At 47.8% G+C, this 26,003-nt stretch overlaps 4 protein-coding genes, 1 long non-coding RNA gene and 1 other non-coding gene across 6 annotated transcripts; 2 read left to right on the forward strand and 4 right to left on the reverse strand.

Moving 5' to 3' along the window:
* Positions 1–1,642: 1,642 nt before the first annotated feature.
* On the reverse strand, positions 1,643–6,802 carry mep1a.1 (meprin A, alpha (PABA peptide hydrolase), tandem duplicate 1). Its single transcript, XM_040160173.2, has 14 exons — positions 6,696–6,802; positions 6,588–6,621; positions 6,472–6,516; positions 6,325–6,365; positions 5,997–6,072; positions 5,798–5,915; positions 5,533–5,708; positions 5,214–5,435; positions 4,965–5,111; positions 4,651–4,866; positions 3,017–3,481; positions 2,280–2,453; positions 2,122–2,203; positions 1,643–2,038 (listed from the first exon to the last, which is right to left on the reverse strand). Exons 1-13 carry the CDS (start codon positions 6,747–6,749, stop codon positions 2,157–2,159), a joined length of 1,815 nt encoding a protein of 604 aa, XP_040016107.2. The 5' UTR covers positions 6,750–6,802; the 3' UTR covers positions 1,643–2,038; positions 2,122–2,156.
* A 335-nt stretch (positions 6,803–7,137) lies between these two features.
* LOC144389419 (uncharacterized) lies at positions 7,138–8,810 on the forward strand. The gene is made up of 2 exons (XR_013453449.1): positions 7,138–7,219; positions 7,387–8,810. It is a non-coding gene; the product is annotated as an uncharacterized LOC144389419 (long non-coding RNA).
* On the forward strand, positions 7,465–7,546 carry trnas-gcu (transfer RNA serine (anticodon GCU)). The gene has a single exon. It is a non-coding gene; the product is annotated as a tRNA-Ser (tRNA).
* On the reverse strand, positions 7,744–8,850 carry LOC120807799 (protein FAM177A1). The gene is made up of 5 exons (XM_040160176.2): positions 8,662–8,850; positions 8,331–8,480; positions 8,198–8,252; positions 8,013–8,107; positions 7,744–7,926 (listed from the first exon to the last, which is right to left on the reverse strand). Exons 1-5 carry the CDS (start codon positions 8,680–8,682, stop codon positions 7,759–7,761), a joined length of 489 nt encoding a protein of 162 aa, XP_040016110.2. The 5' UTR covers positions 8,683–8,850; the 3' UTR covers positions 7,744–7,758.
* A 797-nt stretch (positions 8,851–9,647) lies between these two features.
* brox (BRO1 domain and CAAX motif containing) lies at positions 9,648–15,802 on the reverse strand. The gene is made up of 13 exons (XM_040160174.2): positions 15,602–15,802; positions 15,042–15,161; positions 14,727–14,833; positions 14,341–14,437; positions 13,975–14,070; positions 13,782–13,854; positions 13,416–13,521; positions 13,119–13,208; positions 12,680–12,765; positions 12,509–12,590; positions 12,094–12,244; positions 11,783–11,942; positions 9,648–11,472 (listed from the first exon to the last, which is right to left on the reverse strand). Exons 2-13 carry the CDS (start codon positions 15,140–15,142, stop codon positions 11,389–11,391), a joined length of 1,233 nt encoding a protein of 410 aa, XP_040016108.1. The 5' UTR covers positions 15,143–15,161; positions 15,602–15,802; the 3' UTR covers positions 9,648–11,388.
* A 538-nt stretch (positions 15,803–16,340) lies between these two features.
* Positions 16,341–19,596, reverse strand: si:ch73-91k6.2 (alpha-1,6-mannosyl-glycoprotein 2-beta-N-acetylglucosaminyltransferase). The gene has a single exon (XM_040160175.2). The coding sequence runs from the start codon at positions 18,914–18,916 to the stop codon at positions 17,696–17,698; it is 1,221 nt and encodes a 406-aa protein (XP_040016109.2). The 5' UTR covers positions 18,917–19,596; the 3' UTR covers positions 16,341–17,695.
* Between the last annotated feature and the right edge of the window lie 6,407 nt (positions 19,597–26,003).

Genomic DNA, 26,003 nt, shown 5'->3' on the forward strand with positions numbered 1-26,003 from the left:
ATAGATGGTAAGGTTTTTTACTAAAAAGACAGTTCACCTTTGTCTATGCTTTATAATTTAATACAATTTATTACTTATTTTTTTGGTATTGTATTATTCTGTGTTTTGTATGACATATTTCAATAGGCTATACAATATTCTTTTGACATCATATAGAGAATAAAGATAAAGAATAGAGGTAAAGTGGGAGTAGAGGGATATTCTCATTCCACTCAATGAAAAAAAGGAGTAAGAAAGATTTTTACATTCAGTTACAATTTTCATACATGTAACTTGAAAACTTTTTCTCTGATGAAATATCATATTTTACTGATGTGCCAAAAATGACTAATCATTATACTTTACAAAAAAAAATAAGAAATAAAATAAATAATAAAATAATTAGAGGTGTCTGCGAGGTGCCTGCGAGGTGTCTGCGCGGTGCCTTCGAGGTGTCTGCGAGGTGTCTGCGTGGTGCCTGCGAGGTGCCTGCGCGGTGCCTGCGAGGTGCCTGCGCGGTGCCGGCGAGGTGCCTGCGCGGTGTCTGCGAGGTTTCTGCGTGGTGCCTGCGAGGTGCCTGCGCGGTGCCTGCGAGGTGCCTGCGCGGTGCCGGCGAGGTGCCTGCGCGGTGCCTGCGAGGTGCCGGCGCGGTTTCTGCGTGGTGCCTGCGAGGTGTCTGCGCGGTGCCTGCGAGGTTTCTGCGTGGTGTCTGCGTGGTGCCTGCGAGGTTTCTGCGTGGTGTCTGCGTGGTGCCTGCGAGGTTTCTGCGTGGTGTCTGCGCGGTGCCTGCGAGGTTTCTGCGTGGTGTCTGCGTGGTGCCTGCGAGGTTTCTGCGTGGTGCCTGCGAGGTGTCTAAGTGGGGCCTGCGAGGTGTCTGCGCGGTGCCTGCGAGGTTTCTGCGTGGTGCCTGCGCGGTGCCTGCGAGGTTTCTGCGTGGTGTCTGCGTGGTGCCTGCGAGGTGTCTGCGTGGTGCCTGCGAGGTGTCTGCGCGGTGCCTGCGAGGTTTCTGCGTGGTGTCTGCGTGGTGCCTGCGAGGTTTCTGCGTGGTGCCTGCGAGGTGTCTGCGTGGTGCCTGCGAGGTTTCTGCGTGGTGCCTGCGAGGTGTCTGCGTGGTGCCTGCGAGGTTTCTGCGTGGTGCCTGCGAGGTGTCTGCGTGGTGCCTGCGAGGTTTCCGCGTGGTGCCTGCGTGGTGCCTGCGAGGTTTCTGCGTGGTGCCTGCGTGGTGTCTGCGCGGTGCCTGCGAGGTGTCTGCGCGGTGCCTGCGTGGTGTCTGCGTGGTGCCTGCGAGATTTCTGCGTGGTGCCTGCGCGGTGTCTGCGTGGTGTCTGCACGGTGTCTGCGAGGTGCCGGCGCGGTGCCGGTCCTTCCTTCCAGCTTCTGTCCCACTGAAACATCTACGAAGTCTCTTCACTCTCTCTCTACCTCTTTTGGTAAATCAAAACTGAGGATACACTCCAGTGCAACATCAGTTAAGCGGTTTAATACCAATATTTCCTATATGCAATAATGTGCTTCAGCTACTGTACTGTTTATTTTTTTTACAATAGGCTTCTCACGACATACTAGACGTCTTAACTGGACATTTTTATATGAGCATACTTTTACATTTCTAATACTATAAGTTCCTTTGGTGCTTTGAATGAAAATAATATACTACTAATCATTTCATATGATACACCGTCTTCTTTATTATTTTTAAGACATTATACAAGTTTATAATGATGACATACTACATTGACTTTTTACCCTCTATCGATTATTCTTTTATTATTATTATTATTATAACAAATATGAATGCAAGTCAATTTAAAGCTTAATGAGTTCCTTTCTCCAAAACAAATATACCACAAGCTAGTTTGTTAGCAACCTACTTTAACAGATTTTATTGATGCAAAACAACTGCGTGGTTTGAAATGATGATTCTCTTTAAAAGCTGATCATGGATCAACACTATTCATTGTTTTCAATTATGATAGAAATCTCTTATAATGTGTCTATTAATAATCCTCCATCTTTTCTTCATTTTCACAGGTCATTCTCTCCGTCCCAGCTGTTGCATCTGATCATTTCAAAGGAGGAAATAAAAATGTGTCAACGTACAAGTGTGATTTGGTAATCGAGAGAAAAGGTCTGATGTCTCACCTCCAGTCCGTCATGGTGTCAAATCCCGTGTGACCTCACTGTGGCTTGATGGGAACTTCAGTATTGATCAGTGATGTAATGTCTGTCGACAAAGAAATGATCACCGTCACGTTGGCGCCAACACATAACAGACAATACGGAACAAGATGACAACTCACCCTCAAAGTCCACAAAGATGATGAGGTCGTCGTTCTTCAGGTAGTTGCGCCGCATGAGGTCAAAGTGTTTGATAAAGTTCCTCCAGCCCGACGATTGGCTTCTGTAGCAGTAGCAGGAAGGGTCATACGTCCCCACCTTGGAGGGATTGTCCCAAAACAACTGTCCGTCTGATGCTAGAGGACACAAGGAGACAGAACTGCCACGTGAAGACGGATTCCCTCCGACGGCTTTACGTTGTCGGTGATTTCCTCAGGCGGCAACGTTAGAGCTTGAAAGTAAAGAAACTCAATGGACCAACAGCACAAATGGACACTATTGGACACAAATTCATGATTTGAGGGGAAGACGAGGCTGAGCGGGACACAGACACAGATGTGGACACTCGGTTGGTGTCTCTGCGTTCACATCAGTGGTTTGGGGTAAATGAACACTTGATGGTGGGTTTCGGGACAGAGGATGTTGTACGTGTGCAGACTTTAACGCCCTCTGAGGCAGATTTGTAACTTGCAATTTTGGGCTTTAAAAAATAAAATTAATTGAATTGAATTTTGAAGTGAGACTTTAAACTCTGCAATTGTCCAAGTTTCTTCACTTTCTGTCTGAATCGACCAAGAACACTGGAAAAACATGTTGAGATCTGCAATAAACCATTTAGAGACTTTATCTTTATTTGTTGGCCACAATATGTAACTATTTATTGTTAAAATGGATCTATGGTCCAATCGATCACGCTTACTGTTCCTCATATCGGTGGTGAGGCTGCGCGCGGAGGACATCCTCAGCTTAACGTCGGGGTCTTGGTCCATCACCACCAGGGTCGCCTGTCTGTGGACCGCTGGCCACTGCACCACTGCGTCGTTCTCCCCGCTGAGCAGGTGGAAGTACAGCCCCACGTAGTTGCCCGTGTAGTCGCTGTAAGAGGACAGCGGCACCATGCGGACACCGTAGCCGTAGCCTTCGGGGCTGTAGAAACGAGGGCTGTCAACAACGGTGCTGGCGTTGGCCGTTTCCAGGATCTTGGAGAAGTTCTGGATCCTCCACACGGCGTTGGGGCAGCGCGTCTCGGTCAGGCTGATGTCGTCTATGTAGATGCCACCGGCGGATGTGGGGGGGTCGCCCCGCACCGCTTGGAAAGAATAGCGGAATTTCTGCCTTGCCTCCATTGGGACGTGGGCGATCTTCCACGTGTGATCGGAATCGGCTGCGTCACAGCGAGAGGGCGAGAGGAAAAGCATGAGTCAAGTGGGAAATACTTCACTTCATTTTCTTGGAGTTGGAGGAAATATTTAATGCAACTGTCAATTTAGAATGAATCCAGAGCCTTGTTATTGCAAACAGCTGAGCCGGCTCTGTCACAACTGGCACCGCTGCACTCATCAGCACGCACTAAACTAGAGACAAAACTAAAATTGGAAAATGAGATGTTGTTATTTTTATGAGCCCCCTTGCGTGTCCCTTGCGTGTCTTTTCACACCTCCTTGCGTGAGTCGACCCATTTTTCTCGACTAGCGTCTAAAGCGACGCAGCCTCCTGCAGCAGCAGGCTGTGATTGGTCTCTGACTACGTCCTTTAGAGTCTCACGTCTCCGTTTTCACAGCACAATACGGCCGTTATTAAAAGGAAGAACGTTTACGAGAGAACGGATCAGATTGAAGAGCTTTTAAATATGAGCGCTTGTACAAGCCGTCATTGGCGGACTATGAGGACGCCGGATGGCCTCTGATTCATGGAGGGAGATCTCCACAAACGAGGGGGACAAAGTCGTGGAGGAAAATACGGGACAAATGTGTCCGTGATGAAAAGCAGCAGTGTGGATGCACGGGGCAATAAAGTCTATGATACATAAATAAAGCAACCAGCGACTTCCACACACAAAGACGTGACTCTCCAGGTCGTCTTCAACAAAACACGTGACTCCACCTGTTGTTCTGGAGGTGAATCGCTCTGCAACACACGCAGGACTTTACAACCAGGAAGTGAGACCAGTGCGTCGACGCGTAAAGACGCAGACGCATGTTCTAGCCTTTAAAGATGGGAAAACCATCCTTTGAAACCCCGATAAGCAGGCTCATCCAACCTTGGGCAGAGCAAGGCTACCTCCCCTTAGACTAGCGATGCCTCAGCGCTAAATGCTAACAGTCAGCAAAAAAGCAAATTGCAAAGCTCTATATATAACCGTGTAGGTAACAGTGGAGCTTGTATGTCGTCTGACGTCATAGACAACGTGTTTTGAATATCTTTTTCAAACTACCGAGCAGCTAAACAAATGTACAAAGGAATTTTACCCTTGATGCAAAGCTATGTCCAAATGCGGCTCAGATGACTGCTGCAAAATGTGCACTACGTAAACACGGCCAAGTCATATTTTACCATAAAAGGTGTGTAACTTCTTCAGTCTACGGACGACGCCTGTGCCGTCATCCGTCTTGACCCAGATCACCAGCCTGTCCTTTGGGCTTCCAGTCATCTTGTAGAAGAACTGCAGGCACTGAAGCTTCCTCTTGGGGTAGAGTGTTCGTGACTCCAGCAGTGCAGACTCCAGAGGCCTCCCCGTCATGGTGCTGAAGTGCATAAAGAACCCAGCGTCTAGTGTGGGCAAGAACAGGACACGCTCCGTCACCTTCTGTTCCTTCATGGCGTCAGTCATAGGGATCGTCTGCTGGGAGACAACAGTTCACGCTGACCTCTGCATCTCCCCAGGAGGGTGTGATCCTCTGCGCCCGGGCCGCTCTTGGTGTGGACCCAGTCGGCATCGTCGCTGGCGGCTTGGATCATGCCGCATATGCTGGCGTACTCAAAGGCACACTGGTCCAGCAGAGTGAGCGGGCCGGCTGGGGAAGGAACATGGGCATTTCAAAGTTTTGGTCCATTCTCCACTTCCGAGAAGAAAGATGAACAAAGTATGAAAACGGAACCACGAAGCGCATACGTACAACAGTTGTACATTCGGTTGAGCCTCAGGGTGTCCAACTCGCTGAAGTCCAGGTACTGGCCGATGATGTTGTAGAATTGTGGGATTTTGGGGGTGATGGTGGGGATGGATTCGTTCTTATTGAAGGAGAAGGGTCTGTAATGCATGACGGACTCGTAGTCGTACGCCGTGTTCTGGTCGGTGATGAAGTCGTCGTTGTACTTGTTGAAGTTGTGTTCCAGTCCTGCCGGGAGAATTTCACGATGATTTAGTCATTCCTACCTCCACTACCTAAGATGTCTTCAGAGGGGTCGAAGGTCGCTGTGTGCTATCAGACGTACCTGGCGTCACCTCATTCAGCCAGATGTCGACGTAGTCGTCCCTGTCTGTGCGCGACTGCTCGTGGTAGAACCCCAGAGCGTGAAGCAGCTCATGTTCAATCACCGCCTTGTGGTCACAGCCCGAACCCAGAGACAGAATCTGTCCCGTCTGCTGGTCCCCAACGCTGGAGAAACACCTGGCCGTCGCGGGAACAGTCGACTTAGACTCCAAACCGGTTCAAAGGAGAGTGATCAGGTTGCTTTAATTTAAACAGTTGTCTTTTACCCTCCTCTCTTTACAAACTTGATGAAGGACGTCTCTCCTTCATAAGGCTTGAAGTCAATGCAAGACTTCAGCCGATACATTTCAAAGGCCTGGTGGACGCATCCCTTGGCGTTCAGATCTGAGAATCCAAGCACCAAAGAGGTCAGAATATTCTTTAATCATTGAATGGAAAAGAGAGAGCAGTAAAATGAAAACTCACCCAGATCATCACCCAGGATGTAGGCAATTGGAAACGTCCACCTGTATCTTTTGTTAACCATTGCATTCCTTCCCTCCTGTACCACGAGACGTGTTTTAAAAGGTACCAAAACAATTGTGACCATAAACCTTATCAGAGCTCATAAAAACACCCATACAATAAAGCCCCTGGCTGAAATAGACGTAATAGACTCAAGTACTGTATAGAGATCCAGCAAGAGAAGCATCAGTCCGTCCCAATAATGTCATCAAGCACAAATCACCAATGAATTAGTATAATCATTTCTCTCTCCTTAATAAGGAAACAGTCCCATCAGAAAAGAACTTACTGGAGTTAAAATGTCTCCTTCAAGCAGGTTGGCGTCTAATCCTGTAGCGCAGCGACGAGTCATCATGTTTAAACCACAAACACACACAACCCAAATGAACACACATTACTGCAGCATCCGGAGCCGTGACCAAAGGGTGAAGCTCACCGGGGTTCAGGAGGGGGTTCTCGTCCTCGCCGTTCTCGTACACCTCTGGAAAACAAGCAGAGACAAGGCTCAGGCTCTGCTCTCCTCGGCGCCATTGTGGTTGAGTTGTGACGTACCGTGCACCTCAGGGGAAACGGGTATCTGGGGTATCTGAATGAAACGAAAGCAGTGTGAGGACCGGGCGCCCTCACGTGACTCTTCCCTCATCGTGAGTGAATACTTACCGCGTATGAAGCGGCGACGGCCACCAGGCCGAACCACAGCAGGCCTCGCTCCATCGCGCCGCCGCTCTGCTTTCAATGCGCCTGCTAACAAGATATGACCTTCAGCCCCTGAAGGAAGTTCATGCACAGAGTAACTCAGGGACTTTGGCTCTGCGGTGTTACTGATTGGTGAGCTGATTATGAAAGGGTTATTTTTATGTGCAAGAGGCTGCGGTGGTTTTCTTCACACTATATTTCATTGTTGTCTGGCTCACTTTGTTGTTCTGTTATAACATCTCGTAGAAGCACAAAACCAACATGTGTTTAGATTTAATTTAGTGTTCTCCACTTCACCAAAACATCCCTTTGCAAACCGTTGATTTGAAAGTTTATTGAGGTCATTGCAAGTCGGGTCTCTCTGCCTGAAGGTGAAGTGAAGTGTCTGATTCCGCCTGTAGGCGGCGACACTTCTCTGTGCTGATCCTCGTCAAACCGTCTCTTATTCCGGATGCATAAAAATAGGAGTCTAAATTTTAAACGAGGAGGTAAAATACGCCAATGTACGTCTTTGAATGTCTGTTTTACTGTTTAATCGAAAAAGGAAATGCCTTATTTTCGGTTGCCGTTTTAAACGTTTTTGGTGTTTGTGGTTTATCAACTAAGTCCGATAAAACACGTGACGTTAAATGACGTCCTATTCTATTCTATCTAGTAACGCAGTCCTGTAGGCTGGAGGAGGTGGTGGAGTACTGGTGGTTAAATCTCTCTATGGAGCAGCCAGAGTACCGGTGACGAGGTGGCCGAGTGGTTAAGGCGATGGACTGCTAATCCATTGTGCTCTGCACGCGTGGGTTCGAATCCCATCCTCGTCGGTACGTTTTGCTTTTTTTAAACTTTGCCACGAATTCGTCTTGAACCGGGAACGCTTTGCTTATTCAGTCTGAAAACACTTTTTACGCTTTTCTATATTATTTGAGCATATTCCCACTCCTCCTGTTATGCCAGTTAAGCCACCACACCATTATTATTTAACTCATGAACAAGAGCTTCACATACAATCACAAACCTCATTTCTCTTTCTATTTTATTTATAACAATCATCTGCTTCATAGGCTCTGTTGTGACGTCCTTCACTTGTCTCCACATGTCTCTCATCACCGCCTGGGCCCCCTGCTGCTCCGTAATGACCGCGACCCTCCGCTCCGGGGTAGAGGTGGGGGGCCGGGTCGTCCTTGGCCCGGCTGCTTGCCGTCTGTGAGTGAGGTGCAAGGAAAGTCTCTCAGTGTGTAACTAGAACGGTCACTATGCAGGAAGTAAAGCTCCTGGATTGGACGCTACCTGCTGGTCGCGTTGGTGCCGATCTATGGCGTACTGGTATTTGGCCGCGTTCAGTCCAAGAGCACCAGCTAGCCTTTCTCCGACGAAGTCGCACGCTTCATTTTGGCAAGAATGACACAACGAGTGAGACTTTCTACGCGGCTATTGTATTGTATGTATATGTGTTTAAATGTCACATAGCGTACTCAGCATTGAAATCCTCCCGACCAGCAGGGCCACACTCTTGAATGACAACCTCGTCTGCGAGAGAAGCAGGGAATACAAACCGATGACACAACTACATATCGGCTGTGACGTGACATTTCTCTCACTACCAACCCGGTCTGCAGGTTCTCTGAAGGGAGGCCTGTTTGACTGCTCCTCCTCCTCCTCCTCACTGTCCTCCTGCTCCAGAGTCTCGCCGCTGGAGAAGTGGATGATCCTCGTCTGTTTGGACAGGGCAGGACTCCCAAACTCGTCTGGTGACGGCTGACAGATCGGACACGTCTCTGCGTCACACGTTATGCTTTTCTTGTTTCCTCTCCGGCAGGAAACTCACCACAAGGCACGAGCTCCCAAAGGTTGACTTCGACGTTTAACCCTTTGGTTACGTAACACAAGCTAAGAGCGGACGCGTGTGCTCGTCTTGCCTCGCCGTTACAACACTTACTTCCTGGTGGCTGTGGTTCATTCTTCAGACGTCTCCCTCACGTCGCTGCGTTCGGCGGCCGACTGCTTCGTGGGGAAGAACAGCTTCAGGACAAAGAGTCACACCTGAAACCCGAGACTCCCAAATACAGCCGCGCACGCCTTATTGTCCTCGCAGAGGCGTGTGAGGCGGTCCGTGTCCTTCCCGTGTGGAGGGGGCCGGGCTTGTTTTGCTGCTACGTCATGCTCTCAATCGTAAACCTTCAAACCACTATTTGTCTTTTCTGGGGTCCTGAATGTCCCCACAAACAAACCATCGCATTCATTCATATGTACATGGCGCATATTGGATCTTATTAAATGTCATATAGTAGATGTATGTTGGGGGTCTGACAGGCAGACAGACGCCGTCGGTTTGTTTTGAAGCCTCCACTTCTGATTTTGGACGTCGGCATCTTGATTTTCTGTAACCTCGTGTGTTAAATCAGCTGCCGCTCTGATCTCAGCGTCACACGGAGCTTTGCTGGTTTTAAATCGGCAAAGTGTGTCAGTGTGTGTTTGGCCCTGAAGTCCTTGACTCACATCTTTGTTACCTTCATGGACACAGAAGAACGTGTCACATCAAAGAGGATTTTATTCCGTATAAACGGTGATTGTGTTTGATGATGTGATGGAGAGTGTATGAAGAGGTGGGACACCGTCAGTATCTGTCCCACCCTGAATCCCCCCATCACAGGCTGCCGAGGTCTAAAACAAGGGCCAATTCCTCAGATGGGGTGAAGCCTGGTTCTGGTGCTGGTGCTGGTGCCCCCCCCCATCCCCCCCCCCATACCCCCCCACCAGACAAATGAGCCTTCTTCTTAACTACTAAATCCGTTCTTGTTCATCGGGTTATTTCTACACCTTTTACAAACCAGACTCTTACCAGCCTGCAAAATTATTTTATATTTCATCTGGACTTGTTTCCGGTCTTGTTTGTTCTGAATAAACATTAATTGTAGAAAGATATTTAGAATGAGACACAGTTTATAGAGATTTGTGCATAAGGTTGTAAAACATTCTCGCGTTGTGAATAAGGGTCTGAAATGAGTCTTTAGGGTGAATTTCCAGAGGAACATTATTCCCTCTGCTCACTGTTAAGGCAAAGTAGGCTAAATAATACTACAGTTTATTCATTTAGTGCTTTACATGGTAGGCTACTGAAAGACACTTTACAGTAAAACCAGCACACACACACAGATACAGCAACAAAACCAACACGTGAAACAATCATATTAAAGGTTTCCATCGTTAGTCAGCAGGTTCATGCTGCGCGCGGCGTCTTCTCTATTGGTGCATCAGAAGGTCTGTGATGGACACCGTGGTCGACTTAAGAAAGCCGAGGACGTGCACTGATCCAGCTGTGTACACCTGGATTAACTAAGCTCCTCCTTCTCATCAGCAAACGTGCAACCGATTAAGATCAAACTGAGTCAAGCTGGATTTCTTTATTCTACTTTTACAGCCCCAGGTTCCTCGGTGTAAATAGATATGATTATTCAATTAAACGGAAAAGGTTATTTAAACACTTTAATATTGTTATTACAGTTGAAGCATGTCATTGATCGAATATGTTTCTGCTACACGTGTTCACGTTTAGAAATCTCCACTAGCACGGAACAATCTTATGAACGTGGAGGGGAAAACGTTATCTTTTTTTTTTAACGTATATCTATTTATTGTCTATTTTCTTCGAATAACAAAAAAAAAGAAAAACACATGATTAATATCCATTGAAATAAAACCATTGCCCGGCACTAAGCAATAAATGAATGACAGATTGTCAGTAAATGGACTAGTATGATGATTTGACATGACGGACACTGCTGGAGGAGGATGGATGTGCTACAGGTCACGTGATCTCACACACGCTTTAAATACACAGTTGGCCTTGAAAGGAACTACGGTCAGTGCTGCTGTTCCAGGCATAAAGAATAATGGTCATAAGCCTTTTCACCCGATCCACTGACCCGTCTGCACATCCGCCTCTACGATGGGATCCAGCAGCGGATTTCAGGAGCTAATATAGTTTACAGAGTTTGCCAGATAATGGATAATGCGTTTTTAGGGCCAAGGAACACGCGTGTAGAGGAGCACTACGTGCACCGCACCAACTCAACACGAGCCACACAAAGTACATGTCGTATATTCAGCTCAAGTAGTACATTACAATAGAGATAAATTAAACCACTATTAATTAGGGATGAATATCACAGCATGATTGATTCATCCAGTAATAAAAGATTTCCTTTATGAGTAGAAGTAAAAAAGAGAAACAGCAGCTATGTTACGTGTAACAGAACTAAGGTACACGTGTGATGTGATTAAAGTACTGATTGTAAACCGCTAAAACAAACCAAATGACTTGTTCTGCCCACGACTTCTTTACCTTTAACCCTGTTGATTATCAGGAGTGTGTTTTAATGTCAGCAGATCATCATATCCGCTGCAGTGGGTTTATATACTGGTATACACCAGGCCGCTGCCACAGCGCTGAAAAGCAAGAGGCCCTTTAAAATGACCTCGTGTGAAGACCTTCACTTGAACTTCTAATACAGATTCCAATCTTCTCCTAAACGTGTTTTTTTGGCCCTGACGTGAGGAGCAGCGGTCACAGCCGAATGCAGGAGAGCAAAACACCACAGATGAAAAATAATATGTACATTACGATCGATGGAAGTGAAGCGTGGGGGTGGAAGGGGTGAGGCGTTTAGGAGAGGACACAGCCTGTGTCCTTCTGAGGCTTCAGATCCGGCTCCTTCACTGGTTTCACCTCCTCCTCCTTGGGCTTGGCCTGGTAGTTAAGGGCAACACCAAAGAACAGACATGAGCGCACGCACACACACACACACACACATACAGCTCTGTCACGTGGTCTGGGTCACGTGACCTCACAGGAAAGAGGTGCTTGGCAGCGAGGGAAGCCAGCTAACGTTGGGTGGGTTGGAGCAGGACCGTCCACACCCCCCCCCCAAAAAATACTGCAGTCCTACTCATGAGCATCTTTCCTTCTAATTTCTTTTGCAAGTAGCTGGTCTCCAGGACAACGCCTTTCGTGTAACGTGCGCACGGTCACTCGGCCTAAGCCAGGACCCCCTCGGTACCTTGTCATTTTTGGCCCCCTTGGTCAGGTCAAAGGTGGCGTAGACTTCAGAAGTGCACTGCTGGCTGAGGGGCGGCAGCTCGAAGGGGATTGGCTCAGCCAAGCCGTAACTGGCCTTCAGCTCGAGCTGGGGCGGCTCCACCGGGACCTTATGGAAGTATCTGAGGAAGTGGGTCACAAGTCACGGCTTCAGGGCAACAATATCTGTATGCAACAGTTTACTTCTGCAGGAAACAACCATGGGTAGCAACAGTGAAACGATGAGGTTTCTGCAGAATCCGTCTGGATGCATCTGTGTCCCGACTCACTCACATGAAGCCGTTCTCCCTCTGGCACTTCTCCAGCGTGTTCTTAATGAGGCCGCCCAGCTTGAGGAAGAACAGCTGCTCGGAGGGCTTGGCCGTGGTGCCGGGCCCTTTGGTCTGACGGTACTCTTTACACAGCGCCTCGGCGTGCGAGTAGCCTGAACAGAGAGCAGCCTTCACTTCAACGCGTGGGAAACAAACGCACAGGAAGCACCTGCGCAAACAAACTCCACGCCGTTACGCTTCGGATTAGAACCACTTTGCAGGCGAGTCCAAGACAAAGGGAACTAAAGAACACGGGCATTTAGAGTCACACACTGCGGACGATGTACTGCAAGCATGTCACACAAACCTAATCTCACGTGAAAGAAGAGGAGAGCCCACCAAACACAGGTAGAGATGCATTGACAGTATGTACGTACACCTTTGCGCCTCCTGCAGGGATCGGATGGCCTCACCGCACTTGTCACTCGCCAGCAGCGTCTGTCCGTGGTAGCAGTAGGCCTGCAGACACGGGGCAGCGGTAACAAGTGAAACGGGGAGGAGGGGCTTTCCTCCAGGCCGCCGGCCTTACGCGAGCAGGAAGTACTTACGTAAGCCATGTAGAAGAGCTGCTTCAGCTGGAAGTACTTCCTCCATTTGCCGCTGCACTCCGGCTCCAGGGTGTTCAACGTGTGGTCTGCGGACACAGACGCTGACCTGTAACGGCTCCGTGTGCATCGCGTGTTATTACCAAAGCGCCTCGTCACGCGTAAGCAACGCGTCCGCTAAAAAAGCCCACATGGAGATAACACGACACACGCGTGTATATTTTGCCGTTATATACGAGCACTGGTGGTCTTGTTCTCCCCGTGAGATGAAAGCAGAGAAGGTTTTGGAAAGCTGCGTCATGGGACAACAAACAGCCATTTCTAAAGGGAAAGAAGGCGTTTGCTTGGGGGTCACTGTGCAGTCAGTGACCATAGACCCCCCCCCCCCCCCCCCCTCAAACTATAAACCAAACAAGTGTTGTACTGAGAGAAAAATACTCACCTGCTTTTTGATAGAAGTTTGCCGTCTCGAAGGCCAACGCTGCGATGAGCGTGGCGTTGTGCTTCAGCTCGATCGCTCTGGCAATCGTCACTGAGGGACACGTGGAACATGAAGACAAGCTCATGGTGATTAGCATCAGTATCTACGGTCAGATCCGTGAACCGCTTTATTGCTAATATCACTTTGTCATAGAAATATCCTTTAATATTCTGATTGCTTCATTTGCGGCTATGATTCAGTGTTTTGCTGCTTCAGGAGACACTCCGTCGGCTCACGATGGGGACGGAGCGTCCTCACCTTCCTGCGCCTCTGCCTGGCACTGGATGATGTACGCGTCGATCACGCGGGGCTCCAGGTCTCGGCCCTTTTCCGCCGGAGTGATGAGACGAGGGACGTGGACGTCCTGAAGCAAACAGACACGTCTTTTTGACATATTCTTTCTCTGTCTGTCCAAGCATTTGGCTTTTTGCGTTGTGTGTCTAGAAACTGCATCAATGGGAGGATACGTGAGGTGCGTCGTATCAGGCACTAACCCACCTGCCCCCCCCCCCAGGAGAATCACCCCGCAGATTAATACACGCGTGTTCATAAGCAACGAGTTATCAAATCCATCTATATGAAACGTTCCTTAGGAAGTCTGGACTCTACGTCGCTGCATCTCACCTTGAGGGTTTTGAAGGTTCCAGCAGCGACCTTCAGGCTCCGGTGAACATCTTTCGCCTCAGCCTCCGTCACGCTACACGGCAGACAAACAGGACATTAGCAAGTATGACGCATGGGAACAAAGCGTTGATCAATATGAGACGATTAAATATGAATGAGTGCAACCATGCAGACGGCAAAAATGAGCCCATACTTTTCTTTCCCTGCTTGTCTCGAGGCGAACTTGGTGTACCAGAGGGCTACGTTGAAGGCCATGGAGACCAGTTCAAAGATGGCATCCTGCTGGGCACTGGCAGGGGAGACGGTGGGTTACACAGGCAGTAGATCTATGATTGGCACCATCACTAAGAATACAAGTAGTAGCAGTTTTGCACAGAATGCCTTTCAGGAGTCCATAATATTTGCGGCACTGTGTAAAAATGAATGAAGAGTTTCATCGAGGTGGTTGAGAGCTACTGGAAAGCACAGACAATCGTTTGCTTTTCTCCTCCGCAAAACACATTGCAGTCGCTACACAACCTGCCTGCAACGACACGGCACGCACAAACTTGGTTTTTACCTCGGCGTGTTTCCTTGTAAAGTGTCGGTCCACTTGAAGTTCTGGATGAACCTCATCTTGTTCTCCTGAGTGGTTCCATCCAAGGATGAAATGAAGCCTATATACATGGACCAGTGTTAAAGAGAAAAAAAGAGGTTTTCCGCAGGGTGAACAATCACTTTTGCATCATGTGTCTGAATGAAAACATATGATGACCTTCATCATCATCAACTTTACTACAACATACTTATTTGGCTTTTTACTCTTTTTAACATCACAGTTTTCCTTTTGATTTAAGCGTCTTAAAAAGGTTGGAGAATTCTAATTCCACTCGTTGGACAGCATCATAAGCCGTGCATCCCTTTTTTTCATCAACAGACGACATTGTGCAGTAGACCTGAACACACCTTGGAGGAGGGAGAAGTATGCGTCTGTTGCATTCTTCATGATCTCAGGGTTGCAGGTGACATCCGTGAACATCTCCAGCAGTCTGGCCCGGTTCGTCCTCAGGTCACTGAATGTGTCAAACAAGTCACAATCAATTGATGCTCTAGAAACACCCAGCAGGCAGTGGCACCCTGGGGAGCCTGTGATCACACGGCAGCAACAATAGGACGCCACGGGACATTACGTCATCGTCAGAGCGCTAGGGGACTTTTGTCCTCGCGGTCAGTCCAACTGGAGAAGCGGTTGGCGACCCATCGGAGGTCGATCAGACGTACTTGCATATCTTGTTGGCAGCGGGGCTGCCTGCCACTCCGTAGTAGTTAAAGGACACGGGCGCTGTTGCCTTCAGCGGGTTTCTGTGAAACCAGTGAGCCATCCTGAGGACGAGGACACACCTGAGGAGGCCGAAAGACACACGATGACAAGCGGTTAAGGAATGTGTTCTGCACACACGTCCGCCGGCGGGCCGTAAAGTTAAAACATGTCGGTGGGAGGCAGCGCTAGCTAACGTTGCGTTAGCTTGTGTGACATCACGGCTAGCGTCATTGTGCCGCTTCAAAGCGGACGTGTCGGCCTGGTTCCCCTTCCCAGACTCACCGAGCGGGACAACGCGGTGTTACTTACGCGTGCTTCAAATGGTTTTTCACAATTCTTTGTCCGGTTGTTGTAAACAAGAGTCTTTAATGTAAACTCCCGTGAGCAACAGCTAACGGCTAACAGGCTAACACTGGCTACACCGTTGTGGAAATGTAAACATGATGAATTTAATTTGTGACAACTGGGGGGAAAAAAACAATTTAGCTCGTTTAAATAACGGGTGTATTTGACTGATTACCTGTCGTTCCGGTGCTGAAGATGTGAGGTTTAATAGTCCTTATGGAAAGTCTGACACTGACAACAATTTAGTTCCGGAAGTAAACACGGAACGGAAGCTGGCCAATGAACGCGCACGCTTCAGTCATGTGACGCGATCCAGGAAATACCCCCGACGTCAGATGGGCGTCTGTTTGGTTCGTCACATCGCGCTCCGATGGGCTGTTTGTCGTTGGACTGGTTATCTCGGTGACGCTTTGCTTCACTGTTCCTGGAATCACCTCATCGTTTGCTCAAAAGTTTCCGGGTACTGAGTCATTGTGTAACTCAGTGGTCCCAACGACGCAGAGAAAGAAAAAGGCGCTTTCTTTTCTGAAAATATTGTATTTAGAAGAATGACCGGAGTCTCCCCCTGTAATACTCCAATTAATGCTTCCAGTCATCAAGTTTACTTTTACAATACATTCCTTGAATAAACAGATGGGATAAGGGATAAATAAGAAACTGACCGAGATCCATTTGGTACGTTTGTAGAAATATTAAAACGTCTTCGTCTCAGCAAACCTGTGAGATGACCTACATGTGTATGACGGCCGACGCTGACCCAGTAAACACTGTCTCCGTTTCAACTACAATCAAATAGAAGGAGGTTCATTCTGTAGTTTCTGGAGACCTCCATGGGAATTAGTCATTTCAGTTAACATCTACAACATTATTAAAAATATATAATCTGGCACCTCTGTTGTACAATGAGACAAACATTAAGATTCAGCCTTTTATTTTTACCTCATTTGGTAAACATTGAGAGCAATGAACAGCTATTGATTATCAGAACAAAAAGGCAACACGCCACAAAAAATAAAGTTCATAAAGGACGCGTGTCTTTGTGTATTGGGCCGTCTCAAGAATAAAGATGTATTTATTTCATTAACATTCTCTTCAGATTGTTTTTACCAGGAATCTCCATAAGGCACGTCGATATCACATTAAAGCACTTCTCTCTTTCCAAAGTGATGCATTCACATTCCATTTCCTCTACAAACATTATATATATATATATATTTAGTTACACCACAAAGCCCCAGCACCGATATGAACGTTATCAGTGCACCTTTAAAAAGATCTTAAAACAAGTCGAAGCAGAAAGTAAAAAGGCACTTTTGGTCAGATTTAAAGCTATATTGCCATTAACGGGCTTGTGTTCATTCTCTCAGTAGTTTTACACTAAAAAGAGGCACAACTACAGTGGGATTTCTTTTTGTGCTCACCCACTATTCATATCAATGCAACATCTTTTTAGAAAATCCCAATACATTTAATCCTGTTCTCATTTGGATGCCAATATCCCAAAATACAATTCTATCAAAGGTGCAACTACAAAAATACAGATGACCCTGATGTTTGCAGAACAAAACTCCAAAGGGTCACTTTTCACTTATCAGAAAGCAAATAGTGAAAACAAGAAGATCCGGCCGCTGCAGACCAGGGCTGGATGCGGGTGAGCGGACTCATTAAGTGGCGTCAGCTGAACAAAAGGACCCCTGGTTGCCATGAAGTTACATTCAGTGACACGAATCGTGTGCAGGAAATAATAAAAGTCATCAGTAAACTCCAGAGACAGTTACTGCACAATCGACAAATCCCCCGTCGACTCACGATCGCACACATTTCATCCAAGACCCGGTGAAACTACCCGCTTGATGTTGCACCGTACTATGAGAAGCATTACCGTTCATAAAATCAATGAAAGTCAATCACGCCAAAGCATTTATGTGGTTGTGAATAGACAACACCCTGTGCAATGTTCCCAGTCAATTCATTCATTGGAAAAAGAAAAAAATGCATGCAGGTTTACTCTGATTTCCCACCACCGTGAAATAAATCCATCCCGACGCGTCGGCCCACCGGCCGCCCAGAGATATACGGACGCGGTGACCTGACATTGAGCCTGGAGGAGCATCATCAACAAAACATCAACAGGCTCTTTGGCAACTTTGGCGATAGAAAACAAAACGCTTGGTCGTGGTTCTTGGAAGCAGAATATTAGCGCACTCTGTGTCGCAGACCAATGGCACATATAAGGAATACCGATGAGCCCTCGTGGGAAAGTCGGAGCTCAAAGAACTTTGGCGTAATTCTTGCACAGAACGTGGTCTCGGACGTCTCCCCACCCTCCGTTTTTCACGTGCGCCTTGTGCTCCGCCGCCTCGGCGCCTTTGAGCACCAGAGACGGAGGAAAGAGGCCGTCCTTGGCTGCGAGGAGGGCCTCCTCCACCTTCCGCGACGCCCACTCGGGCCGGCAGTCTTCCTTCTGGTGGAGGCCGCAGTCTCCCGTGTGGAGAACGCGGGAGGCCTGGGCGGCCAGCACCTTGACGGGCTTGGAGATGCAGGTTCCCGACAGGTGCTGCAGAGTCCAGTCCCAGTTGTAGTCGTCGTAGGTGCAGTACTCGCTGTTGCAGCCCATCAGCTTGTAGTAGACCTCCCTGGAGATGGCCATGCCGAGGTTGTGCTTGGTGGACATCCAGCCGGTGGTGGACACCTTGTTGGACAGCGTGGTGAAATCCGTCAGTGCGTCGTGGTTGCCCAGCGCCAGCATGTCGCAATCCGGGCAGCCGCCCTTCCTGAACTCGATCATGGACTTGTAGTAGTGGAAAAGGTCGGGCAGGACGTAGTTGTCCTCCTCCAGGAAGATCACGAAGCCGCCGTAGCCCTGCACGGCCTGCACGCGTTCCCACACAAAGTGCAGCTTCCACCACCAGTGGTGCTTGGTCTGCGTGATGAAGGCCTCCCTGTAGTGCCCGTAGGCGTCCGGGTGCGCCGCGTTCAGGCACCGCGTCTTCAGAGCGTTGTCCTTGGACATGTCCCGGGGGCAGTCCCGGGGGTCCTTCCCGGGGAACTCGGCGGGATACAGCTGTGTGCTGAAGGGGAAATAGATTTGCAGCACTCTGCAGAAAGTCACCCCCTGCACAATGGCGTCGATTTCCTCTGAGAAGTGGTCATGGCTGAAGATGAGGAGGAAGCCGTGGACCTCGGCGGCCTTCTCCAGCGACGCGACGAGCAGCCGGAGGTACTGCGGCCTGTTGTGGACCTGCACGACCAGCACCAGCCGAGGCTCCCCGGGGAACTTGTCCGCGTTCAACACGCTCTGCCGGTAGTTGGCGTTGTAGACGGACCTGCTGAGCGCGGCGAGCGAACCGAAGTCGAACCTCTGCGGCGGCCGATCGATCGGAACCTCGTCGGGGACGAGCAGCACGCGGGTCGTCACCAGCAGCGTCACCAGCACGAAGGAGACGCCGAGCAGCGCGAGCAGGCTGCGCTTCTGCAGCCGGAGCCTCATCGTCGCGCTGCGCCGGACTACCGCGCGGCTTCCATCGGGAACGCGTCCGGGGCTCGTCGGAGACTCGCGACTCGCCGAAAGTGCGTCCCGCTGGAGGCCGAAGACGGGCAGGAGAAAGCCGAGGCGTCGCCGGAGAGGAAGCGGGCTGCGGCTGACTCACCCGGACGGCGAGAGGCGGCGACGCGCTCCTCACACCCGGAAGAGGAGGAGGACGCGGCGGCGGCGGCGGCGGCACATGTCGGCTCGACTTCTGGACTGCTGACGTGTACAAGCCGGCCCGACGGCCCCCGACGGCCCCCGACGCGAGGGGGCGGCGCGCTGAGGAGAGACGCTCCTAAAGGCACTTTGCGTGACCACCACGTGACGTCATCCAACGCAGAGACAAATGCGCGTGAAGTCACAGGTGCAGGTTTCCTGTTTAGTCCCCCAAACAACAACAACAACAACAACAACAACAAGGCGCCCCAGCAGGAGCGAAACTGGACTACGGGACTGAAAACACGAAGGTCCTGCTGGTCCAGGTAGAGCCGGATGTTCTGGTGTGGCGGCGTCACGCACAGTGAGCTTAAACGGGACAGTGTAGGAGAACAAACGTCCCTATAATGAACAAACCACGCTGCTTTGGTGTGTCAATCATTCTGTAATGTCAAATAAAGTTTGATTGAATAGATCTGACTTCTACTTAGATGGTATGTTGGGTGGTTCATTATTTTATCTGGTGGTATCAGTTCATATTACGATTAGTATAAAAGGAGAAAATAACCTTAAAAAATAAGCTTTTCCCAGTTTGCAATGAACGCTTATGATCATTTCCAATATTACACTAAAGGAATCTCCCATAGCAACAGATGACCGTCTGTTTTTAATGATGATGCTACAATTCAGTTCGCTTTCAAATTCATTTTGTGGTAGCTTGATCAAAAAATACTCCATTTCTCCTTGATACATGTTGTTTCCCATCATAATTAGTCAATATCAATCATTTTAGATGAGTAGAAGTTGACATTATAGTGCGTATAAATGTGTCAACATGCATATTCTCTTTTAACCAAAAATGAACGATTGAGGATCAGGGTTACAACACTAAGCTGCATTTTTCATGTATTATGCATGCATGTATGTACAGTATATCCCCCCGACCGTGCAATATATATTATTTATATATATATAATATATATATATGTGTGTGTGTGTGTGTGTGTGTATGCACAGAAGTATGCACACTTTTTACACACTGCGCCCTTTTTAGTGACAAATCACCTCTGAGTGACATTGTGACATGAGATATGACTCATGAGATGTGTGCTTGTATTTCTGCAGGAACGCTGTTTCTGAATTTGAAATGTCCTCATAATCCTCGGCCGCTCTGCTCATGTAACCGGGGCATAGCAGGGGGTCCGGGCTGAAGGGGGTTCTGGGTTCATGCGGTTCTAGAATAGGACCCGGTGGCACCGTTGACGAGTACACTGTGTAGAAAGAGACGGTGAACTAGGGGTCACGACTAAACTGAGACAGAGTTAAAAGTTCCGTAACTTTGATTTTGACAAGTTGATAAATTCTTTTCTATCTTCTATCTGTTTCCTCCTCCGACAGCCCGGTTGGTTGTGACTTGCACCGTTGTAAAAGCCGCAGGGTTAAAAAAAGTAGCAGAATTTACATTTAAGGACTCTTGCCGGTGCATTTTGGTTTTATGGTCCTTACATAATAATTAATGGGTGATATTTGGTACTTGCACACACAAGCTTACCCGGGAAACAGAAAGCTTTGTATCTCTCTTCAGAACAGAGCCGTGTTGATGAAGTGATTGTTCTCCTTCATAGTTCCACTAGGTGGTAGCAGCCGACCACAGAGGTCCTCATCGTCCTCTTTGTGTTCTCCTCCCTGGGCGCCATCAGTTTAGCTCAGGGAAATTGTATGATTATGTTTCTGTACTTTGTGTACCCATTCGCACACTTTGAAGGCGTTACATGAGCATGTGTGTGTCTTTCTCCAATGTGTCATCCGGCATGCTCTGCACGCAACCAGTGTTTAACCATAAAAAGACAGCAGTGAGTACACGTTATGAATATACTTAAAAAACATACCGAGCAGGTCAATTAGTTCACTTTCTTTTTGTTACAATCCACATATTTAAACAGTTTTTCTGCTTTGGCATTGGTTGCTGGGAAACCCCCTGACAGGCGTGGAAAACGGAAAACGACCGTAAATGGAGTTTAGTCAGAAGTTGGTTGTGACCTTTTCTCTTTCTAACTCCCCAACCAGCGAGTTCATTGAGCTGCTTTCACACAGCGGACTCTTATGACCGGACCTCCGGTTCAGGATCCCTTTAGAACCCCGTTGTGCAATATTACCGCTGGACGTCACCGAGCAGCAGGTCCGCTTGCATCCCCCGAAACCTGCAAATGTTCCTGTGGAATGAATCTAAAGGCTGCTCCAGCACTCGGAGGCCTGGATGGGTCAGTGAGCGAGCCAGAAAAGAGTGCCGACAGGAAGCTTTTCTTCATCCTCATACGAGACAAAGTCAGGCGCAAAAGAAGACTACAACAATAAATAGATGTAAACGATCCCGACCTCAAAGCCACACATTGTACACATCAAGATACAAGATAGTTAACAGCAAAGAACTAAAAGGAAACACAAAAAGACAACACATCGTGTGAACATCACAGCTGCAGTCTGACCTCCTGATCGATTTCCTCCACAGATGCATCTTTCACTCAACAACGTCATGACGACAGCGCAAGTGAAAAACTGTTCTGTCTGTTTACACATTGGATCCAAGTTCCAAGTGTCTGAACACAACGTAGCATTTCACAAGGCGTGTTTGAGGATTTGTGTCAAGTGTTTATATAACTGTATCTTCATGGAGACCAGTGCACACAGCATTCCTCCACTGGGAGGTCCCTCCGTCGGCCCGTTGCTATGGCAGCGGCAGAGCCAAGTAATCCTATGGCCCTACGATCTAATACAGCATGAGACCTCTGGGGAAAGATGAAGCTTCCACAGCAAATCCAAATGAGACTGAAGAAACACCAGGACATTATTTGGGATTTGTTGCTCTCTGTGTCCATTTTGCAGCGTTGTCCAACATGGGACATGTGGAGCTCATAATGCTGAACATAACGTAACGTCACTGAAATGACTAAACTCACCGAGTGTGTTCTTAGTTATTTAATGTTACACTGTCACATGATACTTGTTTAGATTTTGCAGTTTTTTCTTGTACACGTTTACATTTGATAATTAGCGAAGACCAACAAAGATGTGTACAACTAAAGACATTATACTGTGGCGGACCGGGGGATGTGGAGGCGAGATTTCAGGAACAGACACACTCGGCAGATAACAGAAGAAAGATCCTTTTAATTGATAACTTCGGGGAGTCAAAAACAACACAAAATTCCTCCCGTCGGGGTCTCAGGTCCTCAATGACTCGTCCTGGGGAAAAACAGAGGAGAGGCGTGAAAGGGCGATAATTCTAGCCAGTCATCTCGCGTGCTGACGGTGCTCTTCCTCCTCCTCCTCTTCCTCCTCCTCTGCCGTTCAGCCCCCCTCCGTATCAGTCACCTCTCAATTGGGTTGATTGGCTGCGGGTGTTCCCAATGCCAGTTGCCAGTCGGTTGCAGCCCCTGCACTGGGTAACACCCCCCTCTATCACCCCCCCAACCTGATCCCCCGTCTTGGCTCGGCCCCTCCTCCTGGTTTGCCACAATACGTATGCATGCATCTTTAACGCTGTAGGTCGGGTATGTCTTTTATTTCTCACATAATATCTACAGTCATTTGTTGCACCAAGTACGTTGAGTTCATACGATGTTTAAAGTGATGTAAGTCAGACAACCAATGGTTTATACCCACAGTCTACGTCTGTTTGGGCAGACTAGTCAGGAGACGCAGGACGGTTGACTCACAAAATGTCCATCAAGAACGAGCCTGGTGGTGCGAATTTGCGGTTTGACTGACTTCATTAACAATTATTTTTATTTTTTTATCATTTTGTCACAATTACAGACAATCTTTTCTCACCAAACTCATTTGTTTCATGTTAGACTACATGCAATAAAGTTACATCATGCACTTATTTTTAGTTATTTCCAGGCAGCAACTCCCGGCTCTGGGAAGTCAATGTGCCTTAAGGCTGCATTCTGTCCGCTGTCCATCAGGGGGCGACTCCTCTGGTTGTATAGAAGTCTATGAGAAACTTCCTGATTCATTTAATTCCTATAAACATGACTTTATGCTCTTAATCTCTAGCTTCAAGTCTTCTTTAATACAGCTCAACGTGCTTTCATTAAAATATGGTACATATTCATTTTTTTAATATATACAATAAATGCTTTAGGGCGGGACAACCAGGCGGTCGACAGGTTGCTACACGGTGATGTCTGGCTAGAAAGTTGACGCATTTTCATCTTAAATCTTAGACCCTTTCACTGTGAGTTCACTCGTTTCTGGAAGTTATTTGGTACATTTGACTTGACCTGACCTCAAAAAGTCATATTTTGTTGAAGATGCCGACACAAATTAATCAGAACATTCCCACTAAACAAGGTTTTTCAGCCTGTGAGGAAAGAAGGAAACATTGAAACACGGCTGATTGTATTGAATGAATCAGATAAAGTCCAGATGTGTATTGTCACTCAAGGATCACATTAAAGGCCGGCGAGTGCGTCTGCGTCTGCATCTGCGTCGACGCACTTGTGTCAATTCATGGTTCTGCGTGTGTTGCAGAGCGATTCACCTCCAGAACAACAGGCGGAGTGACGTGTTTTTGTTGAAGACCACCTAGAGAGTCACGTCTATTTATTTATTTATTGATCATAGACTTTATTGTCTCGTGCATCCACACTGCTGCTTTTCATCGCGGACACATTTGTCCCGTATTTTCCTCCACAACTGAAGTCCACAACTGTCATCAACAATAATGTGTATTTGGAAGTAAAATAGTTGTCTCTTGAGTATTTGTTCGCTAAATTAAAAGACAGTATTTCTTTTATTTTCATCATTGGGTTTTGAGGCAGATGCACCAGGTCTCAGTCCCCATCCGGACCTCGAGCCGAACTGGTCTATAAACAACATTGTAAACATTTAAATACTGTCTCAGCGAATTATCCGTCAACTTCAACCCGACCAGTAACCTCGGCTTCCTTGGTTACGTCTGTTACGTCACGTGGAATGCAGCCGGAGATTAAAACACACTTTCAGCGTTGGACTGATACCTCCTTCCTGTCTTCTGGAATCTATTTTGAAAGGTAGGTCTGATACAAAAGCCAACGTCATCTAGGAAAAGAGAAGTTTCCCTCAACACTTTAAATAGGTTTGGTCGATGGGAACGAACCTGCTATGCTAATCGTTAGCATAGTGTTTGGATGTCGCACCTAGCGGCTACGCCTTTACACGAACGTCCCAGACACAGAGAAGATCAGAAAGAGAGCAAGGAGGGGAAGACGAAAACAACTGAGGGCAATAGAAAAGAAGTTGGAAACATGTGGACTCGGGCAGCGAGTCGGCGAGCGCCGGCGCTGCGTGCCAGGGTCATGACACGGACACGCTGGGGAGTAAGTGAAAGCAGGCGAGGACGCAACACCTCGGCACGTGTGTGCGTATTTGTGCGTGTGTGGATTGGGTTTTAGCGTGAAAGCCGGGATCATGGGGGAGTTGGTGTTGTGTTAAGGGGGGGGGGGCTCTTATCAGACATTAACAGGGAAAGTCAGTTGTTTTCAACTGAAGTCTGCCACGTATTCCCTGTTTAGTGCAGTGATCTCTTCTCCTTTGGTGCATGAAATACTGTGTTGGTATTCGTTTATTTTAAAAAAGAGATTCCTTTAATCCCCAACTGACAGATTGTGAGCCAAACAACCGTGGGCTCGTTTCCAAGTTAAGCCTCATTCCTCATTGTCTTCCCTCCTGATGTCTCCCTTCATCATCCACCCTGGAGCACATTTCCCGTCAGTAAGAGCTTTAACCCTACATGGGTACTCCTTTACCCCTACATGGGTACTCCTTTACCCCTACATGGGTACTCCTTTAACCCTACATGGGTACTCCTTTACCCCTACATTGGTACTCCTTTAACCCTACATGGGTACTCCTTTACCCCTACATGGGTACTCCTTTAACCCTACATGGGTACTCCTTTACCCCTACATGGGTACTCCTTTACCCCTACATGGGTACTCCTTTAACCCTACATGGGTACTCCTTTAACCCTACATGGGTACTCCTTTACCCCTACATCGGTACTCCTTTAACCCTACATGGGTACTCCTTTAACCCTACATGGGTACTCCTTTAACCCTACATGGGTACTCCTTTAACTCTACATTGGTACTCCTTTAACCCTACATGGGTACTCCTTTAACCCTACATGGGTACTCCTTTAACTCTACATGGGTACTCCTTTAACCCTACATGGGTACTCCTTTAACCCTACATGGGTACTCCTTTAACTCTACATTGGTACTCCTTTAACCCTACATGGGTACTCCTTTAACTCTACATGGGTACTCCTTTAACTCTACATGGGTACTCCTTTAACCCTACATGGGTACTCCTTTAACCCTACATGGGTACTCCTTTAACTCTACATGGGTACTCCTTTAACTCTACATGGGTACTCCTTTAATCCTACATGGGTACTGAAAGAATGTTTTCCTCAATCCACTTTAACGATCTACTACTTTCATGACCAATTCATAAAAATAGAGATTTCTGTTGTGCTTCTTTTCTATTTCCCATGAGCACCAAAGACAAATACAAATGTGTGCGACATTTGTGCCCAACATCCAGTCAAGGATGCACTTTTTAACCATTCGCTCTCTATTTACCAGGAATGTTCTGGATCCACGGCGCCAATCAGGCTGAACAAAGTCTTAACTTGTCTGCCTATATCTGATTTTACAAAATAGTGAACTTTTTTCTGAGAGATGTTAAGCTCTTGTGTTTGTTGGCGCAGTGAGAAAGGACACTGGTCCTCGTCTGGTTGGAGGCCTTTATGGATTACATGGAGGGGATACGGGCTGACAGCTTTAGGGGGGAGGGATGTTGAACCGAGTCGCTCAGGGGAGGAATGTTTGAAGTGGGATTG

The sequence above is a fragment of the Gasterosteus aculeatus genome, chromosome 18 (assembly GCF_964276395.1).
Source record: "Gasterosteus aculeatus chromosome 18, fGasAcu3.hap1.1, whole genome shotgun sequence".
Classification (NCBI taxonomy): Eukaryota; Metazoa; Chordata; class Actinopteri; order Perciformes; family Gasterosteidae; genus Gasterosteus; species Gasterosteus aculeatus.